Below are 16557 nucleotides of genomic sequence, written 5' to 3'. Positions count from 1 at the left end.
GATGGGTGAGCGGGACTCGGTGCGAGTTAGGACACAGGGCAGTGAGCACAGGGGGTGATGGGTGAGCGGGACTCGGTGCGAGTTAGGACGCGGGGCAGTGAGCACAGGGGGTGATGGGTGAGCGGGACTCGGTGCGAGTTAGGACACGGGGCAGCGAGCACAGGGGGTGATGGGTGAGCGGGACTCGGTGCGAGTTAGGACACAGGGCAGCGAGCACAGGGGGTGATGGGTGAGCGGGACTCGGTGCGAGTTAGGACACAGGGCAGCGAGCACAGGGGGTGATGGGTGAGCAGGACTCGGTGCGAGTTAGGACACGGGACAGCGAGCACAGGGGGTGATGGGTGAGCGGGACTCGGTGCGAGTTAAGACACGGGGTCAGTGAGCACAGGGGGTGATGGGTGAGCGGGACTCGGTGCGAGTTAGGACGCGGGGCAGCCGAGTTTTGAATCAGCTCTAGTTTACGTAGAGTAGAATGTGGGAGGCCGGCCAGGAATGGTCAAGTCTGGAGCACCCTGCTTAGAAACTTCACCTGCTGCTCCGCACCTCATAACCAGCACCGGCAGGGCCGGACAATTTTACGGCAAAGACTCGAGGTGGAGTGCCTTTCCAGAAAGTGGAGCGCCAATCCGCCACAGAGAAGTCTGTCTCTTCTGACTCCAACAAAGGCGCTGTATAAATGCAAGTGCGTTGTTGTATTTCCCTGAGCAGTTTAGCTCTGTGATTTTGGTCCGGTTGCTGCTGTAACGCTTAATATCTCCATGCGGCCGTGTTCTTAGCAAAGAGAAGAGTTGTGATACTAACTACCGTCTGCTTCTCCTTTCCCCACAGGACCAAAGACATAGAGTCACACTGAAGCGACGCCGGTAGCCTTGTTCAGGACGGACTTATCTGGCTTTAGACCTTATCGCAGGTGAGTTTAGTCGGCGCTGCGGCGAATTAGAACAAATGTAGTCGGGCTGGGTGGCACAGTGAGAGAAAGGAAGACTTGCATTTATATAGCGCCTTTCGCCACCTCGGGATGTCCCAAAGCGCTTTACAGCCAATGAAGTACTCTAATTGAAATGTGGGAAACCCGGCAGCCAATTTGCGCACAGCAAGCTCCCACACACAGCGATGTGATAATGACCCAGCTAATCTGTTTTTGTTATTTTGATTGAGGGATATATATTGGCCCCAGGACACCGGGGAGAACTCCCCTGCTCTTCTTCGGAATAGTGCCACAGGATCTTTTATGCCCACCTGAGAGAGAAGATGGGGCCTGGGGTTTAACGTCTCATCCGAAATACAGCACCTCCGACAGTACGGCGCTCCCTCAGCACTGACACTGGGAGGGTCAGCCTGGCTTTATGCGCTCATGTCCCTGGAGTGGGACTCGAACCCACTGAGATATCTTCTTTACGACATCACACACACAAGATGGTGCTTACAGGACCTTGTCATGTGACCTCGTTGCGTGATCCTTTTATTATATACAGCAGCAGTTGCATTGCATCGGTTGTCCACTAGGCGGAGCAGTAGACCACTCGAGGCAGCTCTATCACACCTCTGACAGTGCGGCACTCCCTCAGCACTGCACTGGGATGCCAGCCTAGATTTTATGTGCTCAAGTCCCTGGAGTGGGACTCGAACCCACAACCTTCTGACTCAGAAGCGAGTGTGCTACCCACTGAACCACGGCTGACCTTGGAAGCTGAGTAGGAAGTTGAAACTGTGCTCAAACCAGCTCACTAAATGGGTGAAAGGTTTAACCACCGCTGGGATCAGGCTTTTCTTTGAAACGTGCGAGTGAAAGGTTAATGTGCAGCAAGTAACTGTCCTCCTCCTCAACTATCTCTCACAAAATGTCCTTTCGGCAGCTACCCCACACCCCACTGAGCAGCGTAAACCTCCAATACACCGTGTGCCTAGACCTCTGCTGATGCCCGCCCTGTAACTGGCAGCCAGTCGCTGCCCGATAACTAGCCCGTGACTATTAGAATAGAAAAGCAGAGTATTTTTTAAATGGTGAGAGATTGGGAAGTGTTGGTGTTCAGAGGGACCTGGGTGTCCTTGCACACCAATCACTGAAAGTTAACATGCCGGTACACCAAGCAATTCAGAAAGCAAATGGTATGTTGGCCTTTATTACAAGAGGATTTGGGTATAAGAGTAAAGACGTCTTACTGCAATTATATCGGGCCCTGGTGAGACTGCACCTGGAGTATTGTGTACAGTTTGGGTCTCCTTACCTAAGGAAGGATATACTTGCCATAGAGGGAGTGCAACGAAGGTTCACCAGACTGATTCCTGGGATGGGGGGATTGTCCTATGAGGAGAGATAGTCCTTACTACTCGGGGGATCAAGGGGTATGGCGAGAAAGCAGGAATGGGGTACTGAAGTTGCATGTTCAGCCATGAACTCATTGAATGGCGGTGCAGGCTCGAAGGGCCGAATGGCGTACTCCTGCACCTATTTTCTATGTTTCTATAGATTGAGTAGACTAGGCTTATGTTCTCTAGAGTTTAGAAGAATGAGAGGTGATCTCATTGAAATATACAAAATTCTTACGGGGCTTGACAGGGTAGATGCAGGGAGGATGTTTCCCCCGGGCTGGGGAGTCTAGAACCAGGGGTCACAGTCTCAGGATAAGGGGTCGGCCATTTAGGACTGAGATGAGGAGGAATTTCTTCACTCAGAGGGTGGTGAATCTCTGGAATTCTCTGCCCCAGAGGGCTGTGGAGGCTCAGTTGTTGAGTATATTTAAGACAGAGATCGATAGGTTTTTGGATATTGAGGGACTCAAAGGATGTGGGGATAGTGCAGTTGACGTTGAAGATCAGCCATGATCTCATTGAATGGCGGAGCAGGCTCGAAGGGCCGAATGGCCAACTCCTACTCCGAATTCTTTATGTTCTACTGGTGCCCGAAGTCTCGCTGGACGTCCCACGCAGACCGCCCATGCGCAAAAATTTGAAAGGACGTTCAAGGGACTGTGCACGACAGAAAAGAATTAGCGGGACCATTACTGGTGGCCACCATCTTTCTGGCAGCGCGGCCAAAACCAGGAACTGACTGCACGGAGAGTTGTCAGGGGTACAGATACACAAATCACTTTTGGAAAAAAAAAGAAGGTTAATAAGACTCTTTCGAAAAACAAACCAAGCACTGGGTTCATTTCATAGAGGGATAGAATTAAAAAGCAGAGAAGTTATGTTAACCTTGGTTAGACCTCGCTTGGAGCACCGTGAGCAGTTCCGGTCTCCAGCTTATATAAAAGTATATAGAGGCACCGGGGAAGATGCAAGAAAAGATTTGCAAGGCTGACGCCAGAACTGAGAGGATATACTTATCGGGAAAGGCTGTACCAGCTGGGGCTCAAAGAGAAGGCTGAGAGGGTGAGCTGACAAGAGGTCTTCAAAATTATGAAAGGGTTCGATAGGGGAGACACAGCGAAGATGTTTCCACTCATGGGAGAGGCCACAACTGGGGGCCATCAATACAAGATCATCACCGGGAAATTCAATGGGGAATTCAGGAGAAACTCCTCTACCCAGAGAGTGGTGAGAATGTGGAACTCGCTGCCACAGGGAGGGGTTGAGGCGAATAGTATCAATGCATTTAAGAGGAGGCTGAATAAACACAAAAGGGAGAAGGGAATAGAGGGTTATGTTGCTAGGGTAAGATACAGTAGGGGTGGGAAGAGGCTGGTGTGGAGCATTAACAGCGGCACGGACCTCTTGGGCCTGTTTCTATGCTGTACATTCTGTGTAATATGTGAAAGCCACAATCGCAAACATGCAGGTGCAGCAAGCAGTTAGGAAGGCAAATGGTATGTTGGCCTTCATCGCAAGAGGATTTGAGTACAGGATATCTCACCACAATTATACAGGGCCTTGGTGAGACCGCGCCTGGAGCATTGTGTACACTTTTGGTCTCCTTACCCAAGAAAGGATACCCTTGCCACAGAGGGAGTGCAGCGAAGGTTCACCAGACTTGATTCCTGGGATGGCAGGACTGTCGTATGAGGACAGATTGGGTTGACTGGGCCTGTATTCACTAGAGTTTAGAAGAATGAGAGGGGATCTCATTGAAAGGTATAAAATTCTGACGGGGTTGGACAGACTGGATGCGGGGAGGATGTTTCCCCGGGGCTGGGAAGTCTAGAACGAGGGGTCACAGTCTCGGGATACGGGGTCGGAAATTTAAGACCGAGATGAGGAGAAATGTTTTCACTCAGAGGGTGGTGAACCTGTGGAATTCTCTACCACAGAAGGCTGGGGAGGCCAAGTCACTGAATATATTGAAGAGGGAGATAGATAGATTTCTAGACACAAAAGGCATCAAGGGATATGGGGAAAAAGCGGGAATATGGTGTTGAGATAGAGGATCAGCCATTTACGGGGAGCGGGCGGGTAAGTGGAGCTGAGTCCACGGCCAGATCAGCCATGATCTTGTTGAGGGGCTAGATGGCCTACTCCTGTTCCTCATTCTTATGTTCTTATATTGAATGGCGGGGCCGAATGGCCTACTCCTGCATCTATTTTCTATGTTTCTATCTTCGCCCTCCGTGGCGCAGAGCTCCAGCGCGCTGTGTGGCGGTGACGATGGCGTGGGTCTTGGTCAGCAAACGCTGACGGCATCCTCTTTTTAAATTGTCATTTCAGTGGAAGATCGGAAGCTGTCGAACCTGGGTTTGGAACCATGAGCTCGGTCGCTGTGCTCACACCGGAGAGCTTTGCTGAGCATCGCAGCGGCCTGGGAGACCAGGAAACCAGAGGTCAGTGTCGCACGACCGACAGCTGCCGCCTTTAGCAAAACCACGGGAAAGTCTGATGCCCGAGCGATAGCAGAGCGACCTGTCCATTGTGCTGATACTCTACGCACAGTTGCAGCAAACGTGAGAGCTCGAAGATCATGCAGGCCCGAACGTTACTGGCAGCCCCTTTGTCCCTGTAGCAAAGGCACTAAGGGGTAGAAATTCGGGTTTGAGGCAGTGATGACGCCTGATCGTTAAATTTAGCACCAGGCGATGTTTATCACCTCTAACCGGGATATACAACTGTACGGGGTATTGGCGAGGCCACATCTGGAGTACTGCGTACAGTGTTGGTCTCCGTATTTAAGGAAGGATTATACTTGCATTGGAGGCTGTTCAGAGAAGGTTCACTAAGTTGATTCCGGAGATGAGGGGGTTGACTTAGGAGGATAGGTTGAGTAGGTTGGGCCCATACACATTGGAGTTCAGAAGAATGAGAGGTGATCTTATTGAAACTTAATAAGATAATGAGGGGGGCTCGACAAGGTGGATGCAGAGAGGATATTTCCATCCATAGGGGAAACTAAAACTAGGGGACATAGTCTTAGAATAAGGGACCACCCATTTAAGACTGAGATGAGGAGAAATTTCTTCTCTCAGAGATCTGTGGAATTCTCTGCCCCAGAGAGCTATGGAGGCTGGGTCATTGAATACATTTAAGTTGCCGATTTGAGCGATAAGGGAGTGAAGGGTTATGGGGAGCGGGCGGGGAAGTGGAGCTGAGTCCATGATCAGATCAGCCATGATCTTATTGAATGGCGGAGCAGGCTCGAGGGGCCGAATGGCCGACTCCTGCTCCTATTTCTTATGTTCTTATTCGCTTTTAGTGCCCCAAGAGGGGAGTGGGCCCCTAAGGGAAACGTTCCACACCTCTCTCAGGGCGCTAACCCTGATTCCTGGGGTGCTATCGCTGGAGCGCTGCTGAAGTCCTGGCGCGCGGAAACCGGCGTCCCAGTGCCTAAAGGGGAAGTCAGCGGGACCACCCGAAAACTGAAAGAAAAGCCAAGGCAGCTGCACAACGACAGTGTCCAGCGTCCAGGCGAGATGCTTTAATGGGAAAAGCTGTCATTGCAACCGCTCACCCTGCTCCCCCTCGGACATGTCACCCCGGCAGCTTCTCCGTGACAGCGGTCAAGCTCTCGCGATCGCGGCGCTTCTGGGGGGGGCCGGGGGGGGGGGGGCGTTGCGCACGCGGTGACGTCATCGAGTGGGCGGCGCCAGGCGAGCGCAGTGCAAACGTGTCATTACATTTGAGGTGCTGTGCAAAGTTTTATGATGTTACATAAGAAGATAAGAAATAGGAGCAGGAGTCGGCCATTCGGCCCCTCGAGCCTGCTCCGCCATTCAATAAGACCATGGCTGATCCGATCATGGACTCAGCTCCACTTCCCCACCCGCTCCCCATAACCCTTCACTCCCTTATCGCTCAAAAATCTGTCTATCTCCACCTTAAATATATTCAATGACCCAGCCTCCACAGCTCTCTGGGGCAGAGAATTCCACAGATTTACAACCTCTGAGAGAAGAAATTTCTCCTCATCTCAGTTTTAAATGGGCGGCCCCTTATTCTAAGACTATGCCCCTTAGTTTTAGTTTCCCCTATGCATGGAAATATCCTCTCTGCATCCACCTTGTCGAGCCCCCCTCATTATCTTATAAGTTTTAAAACGGTCACCTCTCATTCTTTTGAATTCCAATGCGTAGTGGCTCAACCTATCTTCATAAGTCAACCCCCTATTCTCCAGAATCAACCGAGTGAACCTTCTCTGAACAGCCTCCAATGCAAGTCTATCCTTAAATACGGTGACCAAAACTGTACGCAGTACTCCAGGTGTGGCCTCACCAATACCCTGTACAGTTGGAGCAGGACTTCTCTGCTTTTATACTCCATCCGCCTTGCAATAAAGGCTAACATTCCAATCCATCCGCCTTGCAATAAAGGCTAACATTCCATTTGCCTTCCTGGTCACTTGCTGTACCTGCACGCTAACTTTTTGTGTTTCATGCACTTGCATTGATATAGTGCCTCTCACGGCCTCAGGATGCCCCAAAATGCCAATGAAGTACTTTTAAAGTGAATAATGATCCGGAGACAAGTGTTCAAATCCCACCACGACAGTTTGGGGAATTTAAACTCAATTAATTAAATAAATCTGGACTTAAATTAATCTGGAATTAAAAAGCCAGGACCAGTAATGGTGACCATTGTCTTAAAAACCCATCTGGTGAGAAAGCAGGAATGGGGTACTGAAGTTGCATGTTCAGCCATGAACTCATTGAATGGCGGTGCAGGCTAGAAGGGCCGAATGGCCTACTCCTGCACCTATTTTCTATGTTTCTATGTTTCTAATGTCCTTCAGGGAAAGAAATCCACACCTCTCTTCGGGCGTTAGGCCGGATGAGCGACTGAAAGTCAGTTGCTAAAGAGCCGCCCTCGGAGTGCCCTAAGAGAGGCCTCCCTGGCCGACACGTGACTCCAGACCCACAGCACTGTGGTTGGCTCGTAACTGCCCCTCTGAAATGGCCTAGCGAGCCACTCCGTTGTATGCCAGCGCCTTCTCAAGGGGCAGTTAGGGATGGGCAATAAATGCCGGCCTTGCCAGTGACACCCACCCGCATCCCGTGAGTAAATTAAAAAAACATTTAAAATAGTTTCCACCTTCCTCCCCCCCCCCCCCCCACCCCACCCCCACTCTTACCTTCCCCATTAATTGCAGCATACGTGTGCTACTCATGGATTTCCTGTTGTTTTTTTACCCGTGTGTTTGCAGGTGGAGTGCCCGAGGATGAAGCTTATATCCCCACATACCTGGAGGCTTTCCCTCCCCTCCCTGAGAAGGGAGCGCCGGGGGACAAGTCCGGTGAACCAGTTGGAGCGTGGAGCAAAATCCGACCAATCAAATCCTCAGTAATCACCCAGGTACGCGAACATTGTCTGTGGCATACACGAATCGATCCAAGAATCCATTCACCAACAACGACGTGTATTTATATAGCGCCTGTAACGTAGTGAAACGTCCCAAGGCGCTTCACAGGAAGTATCATGCGATAGAAATTTGACCCCGAGCCGCACAAGTAGAAATTAGCGCAGGCTTGGCCAGAGAGGTGGGTTTTAAGGAGCGCCTTGAAGGAGGAAAGAGAGGCGGAGAGGTTTAGGGAGGGAGTCCCAGAGCTTGGGGCCCAGGCAACAGAAGGCACGGCCACCGATGGTGGAGCGATTACAATCAGGGATGCTCAAGAGGGCAGAATTAGGGGAGCGCAGAGACCTCGGTGGGGGGGGGGGGGGGGTTGTGGGGCTGGAGATTACCGAGATAGGGAGGAGCGAGGGCCATGGAGGGATTTGTAAATAAGAATGAGAATTTTGTAGACTCAGCAGTGTACAAGTAGCTGGTTCACTGGACTGATTCCTGGGACCAGAGGGTTGTCCTATGAGGCGAGATTAAGCCCAGGGATTAGGCCTATATTCTCTGCAGTTTCGAAGAATGAGAGGTTATCTCATTGAAATATATAGGGATGGAAATTCGGTGCCACCCGCATTGAGGTGGTGACACTGCCTGGCCGCTAACTTTAGACGGTGTCTACCGCCTCAAAGTGCGATATTCAGTTTTTTGCCCAAAGAGCACTATGAGAAGCATTCCACACCCCTCCTCCTCGGGCACCAACGGAGCGGTCAGGCAGGAGGCCGACTCAGTTGTTCACCGCTGCAATGCCGGCATTCTGCCGCCTGAAGATAAGAAAAAAAAATCTTGCTGAAAATTTCAGTGGACCTACACCCACACTCCCCTTGGCCTTTATTGCAAGGGGGATGGAGTATAAAAGCAGAGAGGTCCTGCTCCAACTGCACAGGGTATTGGTGAGGCCACACCTGGAGTACTGCGTGCAGTTTTGGTCTCCGTATTTAAGGAGGGATATACTTGCATTGGAGGCTCTTCAGAGAAGGTTCACTCGGTTGATTCCTGAGATGAAGGTGTTAGAAACATAGAAACATAGAAACATAGAAAATAGGTGCAGGAGCAGGCCATTCAGCCCTTCTAGCCTGCACCGCCATTCAATGAGTTCATGGCTGAACATGAAACTTCAGTACCCCCTTCCTGCTTTCTCGCCATAACCCTTGATCCCCCGAGTAGTAAGGACTTCATCTAACTCCCTTTTGAATATAGAAACATAGAGAAACATATGAGGAAAGGTTGAGCAGGTTGGGCCTCTACTCACTGGAGTTCAGAAGAATGAGAGGTGATCTTATCGAAACATTAAAGATAATGAGGGGGGCTCGACAAGGTGGATGCAGAGAGGATGTTTCCACTCAGAGGGGAAACTAAAACGAGGGGACATAGTCTCAGAATAAGTGGCCGCCCATTTAAAACGGAGATGAGGAGAAATTTCTTCTCTCGGGGTTGTAAATCTGTGGAATTCTGTGCCCCAGAGAGCTGTGGAGGCTGGGTCATTGAATATATTTAAGGTGGAGATAGACAGATTTTGGAACAATAAGGGAGTGAAGGGTTATGGGGAGCTGAGTCCGTGATCAGATCAGCCATGATCTTATTAAATGGCGGAGCAGGCTCGAGGGGCCTTATGGCCCACTCCTGCTCCTATTTCTTACGTTCTTATGTTCCCCCACTGCTGCCACAAATAAAATAGAAGTTAAATAAATGAAATGTCACCTTGCTCTCCGGACGACACCGCCCCCTGGGATCACCGACGTACCGACTGCTTTCCCTGTCGGAAGAAGCGGCAGGCGCTACGGGGGGGCGTTGCGCACGCGGTGAAGTCACCGCGAGCGCAGCGCAAACCGTCAGCGCCGCCGGTAAACCACCGAAGTTCGCGGCGGGCGCTGACAGCGCGCCGCTCGGGCGTGAGGTGCTTCGCGCCCTGTCAGCACCCCTCTGGTGTACCAACCCTCCGAATTTTGACCCCGTTTCTGAGGGGGGGATCGACAGGGTAGATGCTGAGAGGTTGTTTCCCCTTGGCTGGAGAAACTAGAGACGCATAGCCTGAGGATAAGGATCCTTTTTGGGATCAAGGGATCGGGCAGGAAAGTGGAGCTGAGGTCAAAGATCAGCCATGATCGTATTAAATGGCGGCGCAGGATCGAGGGGCCGTATGGCCTACTCCTGCTCCTAATTCTTATGGTCTTAATTGATTTAGAACAGTGGCTTTAAAAGGCCAGGCCAGGCTCACAGCTAGGTTGTTTCCCCCTGGCTGGAGAGACCAGAGGCGCATAACCTGAGGATAAGGAGACGGCCATTTAGGACTGAGATGAGGAGGAATTTCTTCACCCAGAAGCTTTGGAATTCTTTACCCCAAAGAGCTGTGGATGCTGGAGCGTTGACAGACCGAGGCCAGGGCAGATCCGCCAGGGAAGACTGTGGCATGACGGGGGTAGACTTTAACGAGCGGATGTGCGCATCCCAGCTCAGGTTTGGAAATTGTGAGTCGCTGTTCGGAAAAAGCAGCTCGTCCTAAGACGGACACATCCTGTGTCTCACTTTGTTAGTGCGTCCCAGAATTGGCTCGGTCCGCATAAGCCCTTCCAGTAACAAACAGGAAAACCCACTCATTGTGGCACTTCATTGTGCCGACAGTGACTCATTTCCCCACTGACCACTTGTGCATCAGTCGTTTGGCCGATAACGGCCGTCAGTGAGGTGAGACTGAAACTGAGTGTGCACTTCCCTGAGAGGAGCCGGTGTTAGAATTGCTCGACAGGCTCTTCGAGCACCTCCAGTCTCAGGGCTGGAAATTGGGCTGGAGGCTTGTCGGGGCGTTAATGGCGGCGGGACGGTAAATTTTTCGCCGGAAGATGGTTAGCGACGGCAGGCCAAAAGCTCGGCTGCTGGGCCCTGAGAGCGGAGCGGTGCGCCATGGGAGGCGCTAGGCCGGGTGAGCGACTGAAAATCCGTTGCTAACGAGCCGGCTTCGGAGCATCCTAAGAGAGGCCTCCCTGCAAAAAAAAAATTGATAAATTCCCCCCCCCCCCCCCCCAAATTTCAAATACGAAAATCAAGTCTGAAATCTGGAATCCTTGACCAAATCCGTGCCGCATTTTGGGTTTTACCAGCATTCGGACCTCGCTGCACAAAACCCGGCACGGATTCGGTCGAGGATTCCGGATTTCAGACGATTGATTTTCTTGCCTGAAATCCGGGAAAACCCCAAAACCCAGAACGGACTCGGTGCCGAGGATTCCGGATTTCGGATGTTGTACCTGTAATTATAAATACTGTATTTACAAAGCACCTTTTCACATCAAAAAGTCTCAAATGCTTCTCATAATGATTACTTTTGGAGCGCGCAGCGACTGTTGTTAAATAAAAACAACGACTTGTACTTGTATACAGGTGGGTTCTAAGGTGGGTCTTAAAGGAGGAGAGAGAGCTCGAGAAGCGGAGAGGTTTAAGGAGAGAAAGAAAGAAAGTCTTGCATTTATATAGCGCCTTTCACGTCCACCGGATGCCTCAAGTCGCTTTACAGCCAATGAAGTACTTTTAAAGTGTAGTCACTGTTGTAATGTAGGTAAGGGGAGGCGGTTCGACTCTCTCTTGTCGGAGATGGTCATTGTCTAGCACTTGTGTGGCGCAAACTCCAAAAGTACTTCATTGACTGTAAAGCGCTTTGAGACGTCCAGTGGTCGTTAAAGGCGCTATATAGATGCAAAACTTTCTTTGTTTTATTTCCACTTCCGTCACTATTTTGAAGAAGAGCAGGGGGAGTTCTCCTCGGTGTCCAGGGGCCAATATTTATCCCTCAACCAACATAACAAAAAGCAGATTATCTGGGTCATTAGCACATTGCTGTTTGTGGGAGCTTGCTGTGCGCAAAATTGGCTGCCGTGTTTCCCATGTTACAACAGTGACTCCACTCCAAAAGTATTTCATTGGCTGTAAAGCGCTTTGAGACGTCCGGTTGTCGTGAACGGCGCTACATGAATGCAAGTCTTTTCACTACACCACCGTACTCGGATAGGGCGACAAGGACGACAGGCGTTACGTGTCTTTCTCTTTCTCTCCTCCTCCGCCCAGGTGTTCCACGTCCCTCTGGAGGAGCGCAGGTACAAGGACAACAGCCAGTTTGGCGAAGGCGAGGAGGCGAAGGTGTGCCTGGACATCATGCAGAAGACGGGGGCCCACATCGAGCTTTCACTGGCCAAAGATCAGGGCCTCTCCATCATGGTGACTGGCAAACTCGACTCTGTCATGAAAGCACGGAAGGAAATCGTGGCGCGGCTTCAGACCCAGGTCAGCTGTCATCATCACTGTCAGAAACATAAGAACTAGGAGCAGGAGTAGGCCACACAGTCCCTGGAGCCCGCTGCGCCATTCAGTAAGGTCGTGGCAGATCTTCACCTCAACTCCACTTCCCCGCCCGATCCCCATGATTCTCCTAGTGTCCAAAAATCTATCGTATCTCAGCTTCGAATATCCTCAACGATTCAGCATCCATGACCCTCTGGGGTAGAGAATTCCAAAGATTCACCACCCTCTGAGTGAAGAAATTCCTCCTCATCTCTATATCTTAAATGGCCGACCCCTTATCCTGAGACTGTGTGACCCCTCGTTCCAGACTCTCCAGCCCGGGGGCAAACATCCTCTCGGCACCTACCCTGTCAATCCCCTTCAGAATCTTGCATGTTTCAATGAGGTCACCTCTCAATTTCTGAACTCAAGAGTTTCGGCCCATTCTAAGAACATAAGAAATAGGAGCAGGAGTCGGCCATTCGGCCCCTCGAGCCTGCTCCGCCATTTAATAAGATCATGGCTGATCTGATCTTGGTCTCAGCTCCACTTCCCTGCCCGCTCCCCATAACCCTTCACTCCCTTATCGCTCAAAAATCTTTGTCTATCTCCACCTTAAATACATTCAATGATCCAGCCTCCACAGCTCTCTAGGGTAGAGAATTCCACAGATTTATGACCCTGTGAGAAGAAACTCCTCCTCATCTTGGTTCTAAATGGGTGACTCCTTATTATGCCCCCTCGTTCTAGATTCTCCCACAAGGGGAAACATCCTCTCTGCATCTACCCTGTCAAGCCCCCTCAGAATCTTGTATGTTTCAATAAGATCACCTCTCATTGTTCTAAACTCCAATGAGTAGAGGCCCAACCTGCTCAACCTTTCTTCATAAATCAACCCCTTCATCTCCGGAATCAACCTAGTGCACCTCCTCTGAACAGCCGTCAATGCAAGTATATTCCTCCTTTAAATAAAGAGATCAAAACTGCACGCAGTACTCCAGGTGTGGCCCTGTAACCCTACAGGGTATTACAACTCTAATACCCTGTAGAATTGTAGCAGGACTTCTCTGCTTTTATACTCCATCACCCTTGCAATAAAGGCCAGCATTCCATTTGCCTTCCTGATCACTTGCTGTACCTGCATACTAACATTTTATGTTTCATGCACAAGGACCCCCAGGTCCTTCTGTACTGCAGCATTTTGTAACCTCTTTTTTTATTTGTTTTTTTTATTTTTTGTGCCAAAGTGGATAACCTCACACTTTCCCACATTATACTCCATCTGCCAAATTTTTACCCACTCACTTAGCCTGTCTATATCCCTTTGCAGATTCTCTGTGTCCTCCTCACAACTTGCTATCCCACCCATCTTTGTATCATCAAGAACCTTGGCCAAATTACACTCGGTCCCTTCATACAAGTCATTAATATAGATAGTTGAGGCCCCAGCACTGATCCCTGTGGCACCCATTAGTCACTGTTTGCCAACGAAATTCCTCATCGTCTCAGTCTTATCCTGAGACTTTGACCCCTGGTTCTTGACTCTCCAGCCAGGGGAAACAACCTCTCAGCATCTACCCTGTCAATCCCCCTCAGAATCTTGTATGTTTCATAAGAACATAAGAATTAGCAGTAGGCCATTCGGCCCCTCGAGCCTGCTCTGCTATTCACTAAGATCATGGCTGATCTTCTACCTCAACTCCACTTTCCTGCACTATCCTCATATCCCTTGATTCCCTTAATATTCAAAAATCTATCGATCTCTGTCTTGACTATACTCAATAACTGAGCCTCCACAGCTCTCTGGGGTGAAGAATTCCAAAGATTCACCACCCTTTGAGTGAAGAGGCTGGGGGTCAACATGTAACATTGAAACTGCCTGTGTAAAACTTAGAATGGATATCCTGTACGTAAACAATTGCCTGTAACGGCGTAGTTGCACACTGTGGCCACTAGGTGACGGTGCAGAGTGTGTTTTTTCCCAGGTCTGTTGACTGTGGGCACCACGGTCTCAAAAGTAATTGAAATGATTTGCAAATCTTCTACCAGCGCTCTGATCCACCGGGAGCACTGAGCTGCCGTTCTGTGCTTTACCGGGCTCTTTAACTCCCCTTAGGCTTCAGCTATTGTCACCATCCCGAAAGAACACCATCGGTTTGTCATCGGCAAGAACGGAGAGAAACTGCAGGAGCTGGAACTGAAGACGGCGACGAAAATCAACATCCCCCGCCCCGACGACCCCAGCAACCAGATCAAAATCACCGGCACGAAGGAGGGAATCGAGAAGTCCCGGCACGAGATCCTGCTGATCTCGGCAGAACAGGTACGGCTGGCCACCCCTTCCTGCCCAAACACACAGGGGCAGAAATCGCGGCCTTCCCCCTGGGTCCTGTAGGGGGTTGGTCTGTGGGGTCAGCTTGACCTCTAAACTTCTGAGTGGTTCGAATCCGTCTCACTCCCTGGGTGCAAGACTCTGGATTTATTTGGGGATGTGACAAAGTGCAAGAGACACTGGTTTTGGTGCAAAGAACTTTGGTTTTATTACAGACAAGAAAAATACAATGTCAAACTTAAAATGACTAGAATTAAGAACACTTCATCACACATTCAAAAGGGCTTACTGAAAATAATACACCTCCCACCTCCCAATGCCTAACTCTGACTAGGTTAAACTCCAGCGCAAACAGGGATCATGCTCACCAATCCTTTATTATCCGTTGGCAGTGGTTCGTGATTTCGGGGTTCGCAGGACTCTATAGGTTCTGCTTGCCGTACCCCAAACGTCGTAGAGGATTTCTGACTGTGTAGTTTTCAATTGGGTGGTGTCCGCTGATGCGGTAGGGCGCGTATTGGACTTGTGGGGTGAGTACCCACTGTCTTCCGTCAGCAATAGGTTTCAAAGTCTCTTTCGGTAATGTTTCACCTGTTGGTAGCTAGGACTAGATCGTAGAGTGGAAACTTTCAAATCTTCGGTTTCTTCTTGAGGAGTTTTGGTTTTTGGAATTGGTCGGTCGCGGTGCTTTCGATGTTACCACGTGGGCTGTGGTCAGTTGTTGCCGCGATGGCGATGTCCGAAGTTACTGGGAGCTGCTTTCTGCCGTGGTGCTGTTCTTCCTTCTTCTTTCGGTAGCAGGACAGTGTGGCCCCAGAGTGTGGTCGAGGCTGAAGATGTTGGTGCTCAGAAGAGCTGCGTAAACTGTTGCGGTGGTCTTTCTCCGTCCTTCCCCTCTTCGAATAGATGAATGCCTGCCCGCTCGCTTTCGTTAAAAACCGGGCCCCAGTTATACTTTTGGAGCCGTTCTAATCTACGCGCCAAATCAGCCCTGATTCTTTGTTTTAATTTTTGGCGGGCTCGATATCTCTTTGTCATATTTTGGCGGGCCCATTAATGGTAACCTGTCTCGGATGTGTTGATCTTTTGAACTTGTTTCTCGATTGGAAAAAATTAGCTTTGGTATTTGCCATGCCTGCCTAGGCCTGGGTTTCCATGCGGGCTGGATGGGCCATTAACATTAACTGGATGGGTTTCCTACTCAGGGTGATGGCTGGCTATTTCTGGGTTGATTGTTGCTATGTTAATGTCTCCCGAGGAGAAGGGTTTTCGAGTTTACACAATTCCCCAGACAATTTGTTTAGCTTTGGTACCCCAGACAACTTCAATACCCAAAACTGTTTTGTTTGAAGGATAGTTACCCTTTAGTTTTCAGCCCTTCCCACACAGACCCAATCTGCCTTGTAAAAATCCCAAATTCAATAGAAGCTCGTAGTTTCTTCCATGTGCCCTTTAGGATCCCAAACTTTCTGGTTGACAGTTCCAAATTAAATTCCCTTTCCAATGAGTCCAAACACTGGGGGGGGGGTTCCACGACTTTTGCAGTCCTACAATCCGTAGGAAGTTTCTACGGACCCGGGAAAGCATCGGAAAAGCCGGTTTTCAGCGCACAATGCGCATGCGCTGAAAACCGGCTTTTCCGATCTGTCAAATTTCTGGCTTGACAGATCCTCCGCATCTCGGGTGTGAGGACGTTTGCAAGGGCAAGATTGTGGGATTTACCCACTGTTATAGGCGTAAGAGTTTTAAAACATACAAAAACATAACAAAATAAAATTTAACACACACATTTTATTGTTAAAAACCCTGCCCACTACGGTAAGTTTATTTAAAACCATAATTTAAAAAAACTTTTTAAAAAATCGGATAAATATTTAAAAAAAATCATTAATAACTTTTAAAAAACATTAATAACTTTAAATGAATCCTAAATATGTAGTGTATATTTTCTATTTTTTATTAGTGTTTGGGGGTGGAGGGAGGGGGGAGGGTTTTCATTCATAATAATGGGAGCTCCAACTTACGGAGTTCCCATTATTATGAATGAGCAAATACTGTACCTTGATTGGCTGCCCAGAGCCATGTGACTGCAGCTCCAGCTTACAGCCATGCCACCGTGCATGCACTGCGATGCGCAGGGAGTGAAGGCCTCAGGACCAGGATCGTGAGCGGGTGCAGCAGGAGCTGGTAAGTGCGC

The 16557-nt window shown here is 49.8% G+C and overlaps 1 protein-coding gene across 2 annotated transcripts in view; it reads left to right on the top strand.

Annotated features, from left to right (window-relative positions):
• LOC139232665 (vigilin-like) overlaps positions 1-16557 on the top strand; it is a 140025-nt gene that overhangs the window by 24066 nt on the left and 99402 nt on the right. For both annotated transcript variants that reach the window (XM_070863130.1, XM_070863131.1), the window contains exons 2-6: positions 829-910; positions 4645-4757; positions 7568-7716; positions 11816-12031; positions 14145-14351. In XM_070863130.1, coding sequence (XP_070719231.1) covers positions 4682-4757; positions 7568-7716; positions 11816-12031; positions 14145-14351 — 648 coding nt within the window. In that variant the 5' untranslated portion in view covers positions 829-910; positions 4645-4681. The remainder of the gene's footprint in view (positions 1-828; positions 911-4644; positions 4758-7567; positions 7717-11815; positions 12032-14144; positions 14352-16557) is intronic.

The sequence above is a fragment of the Pristiophorus japonicus genome, chromosome 20 (assembly GCF_044704955.1).
Source record: "Pristiophorus japonicus isolate sPriJap1 chromosome 20, sPriJap1.hap1, whole genome shotgun sequence".
NCBI lineage: Eukaryota > Metazoa > Chordata > Chondrichthyes > Pristiophoridae > Pristiophorus > Pristiophorus japonicus.
This window is presented reverse-complemented; position numbering and strand designations above follow the sequence as displayed.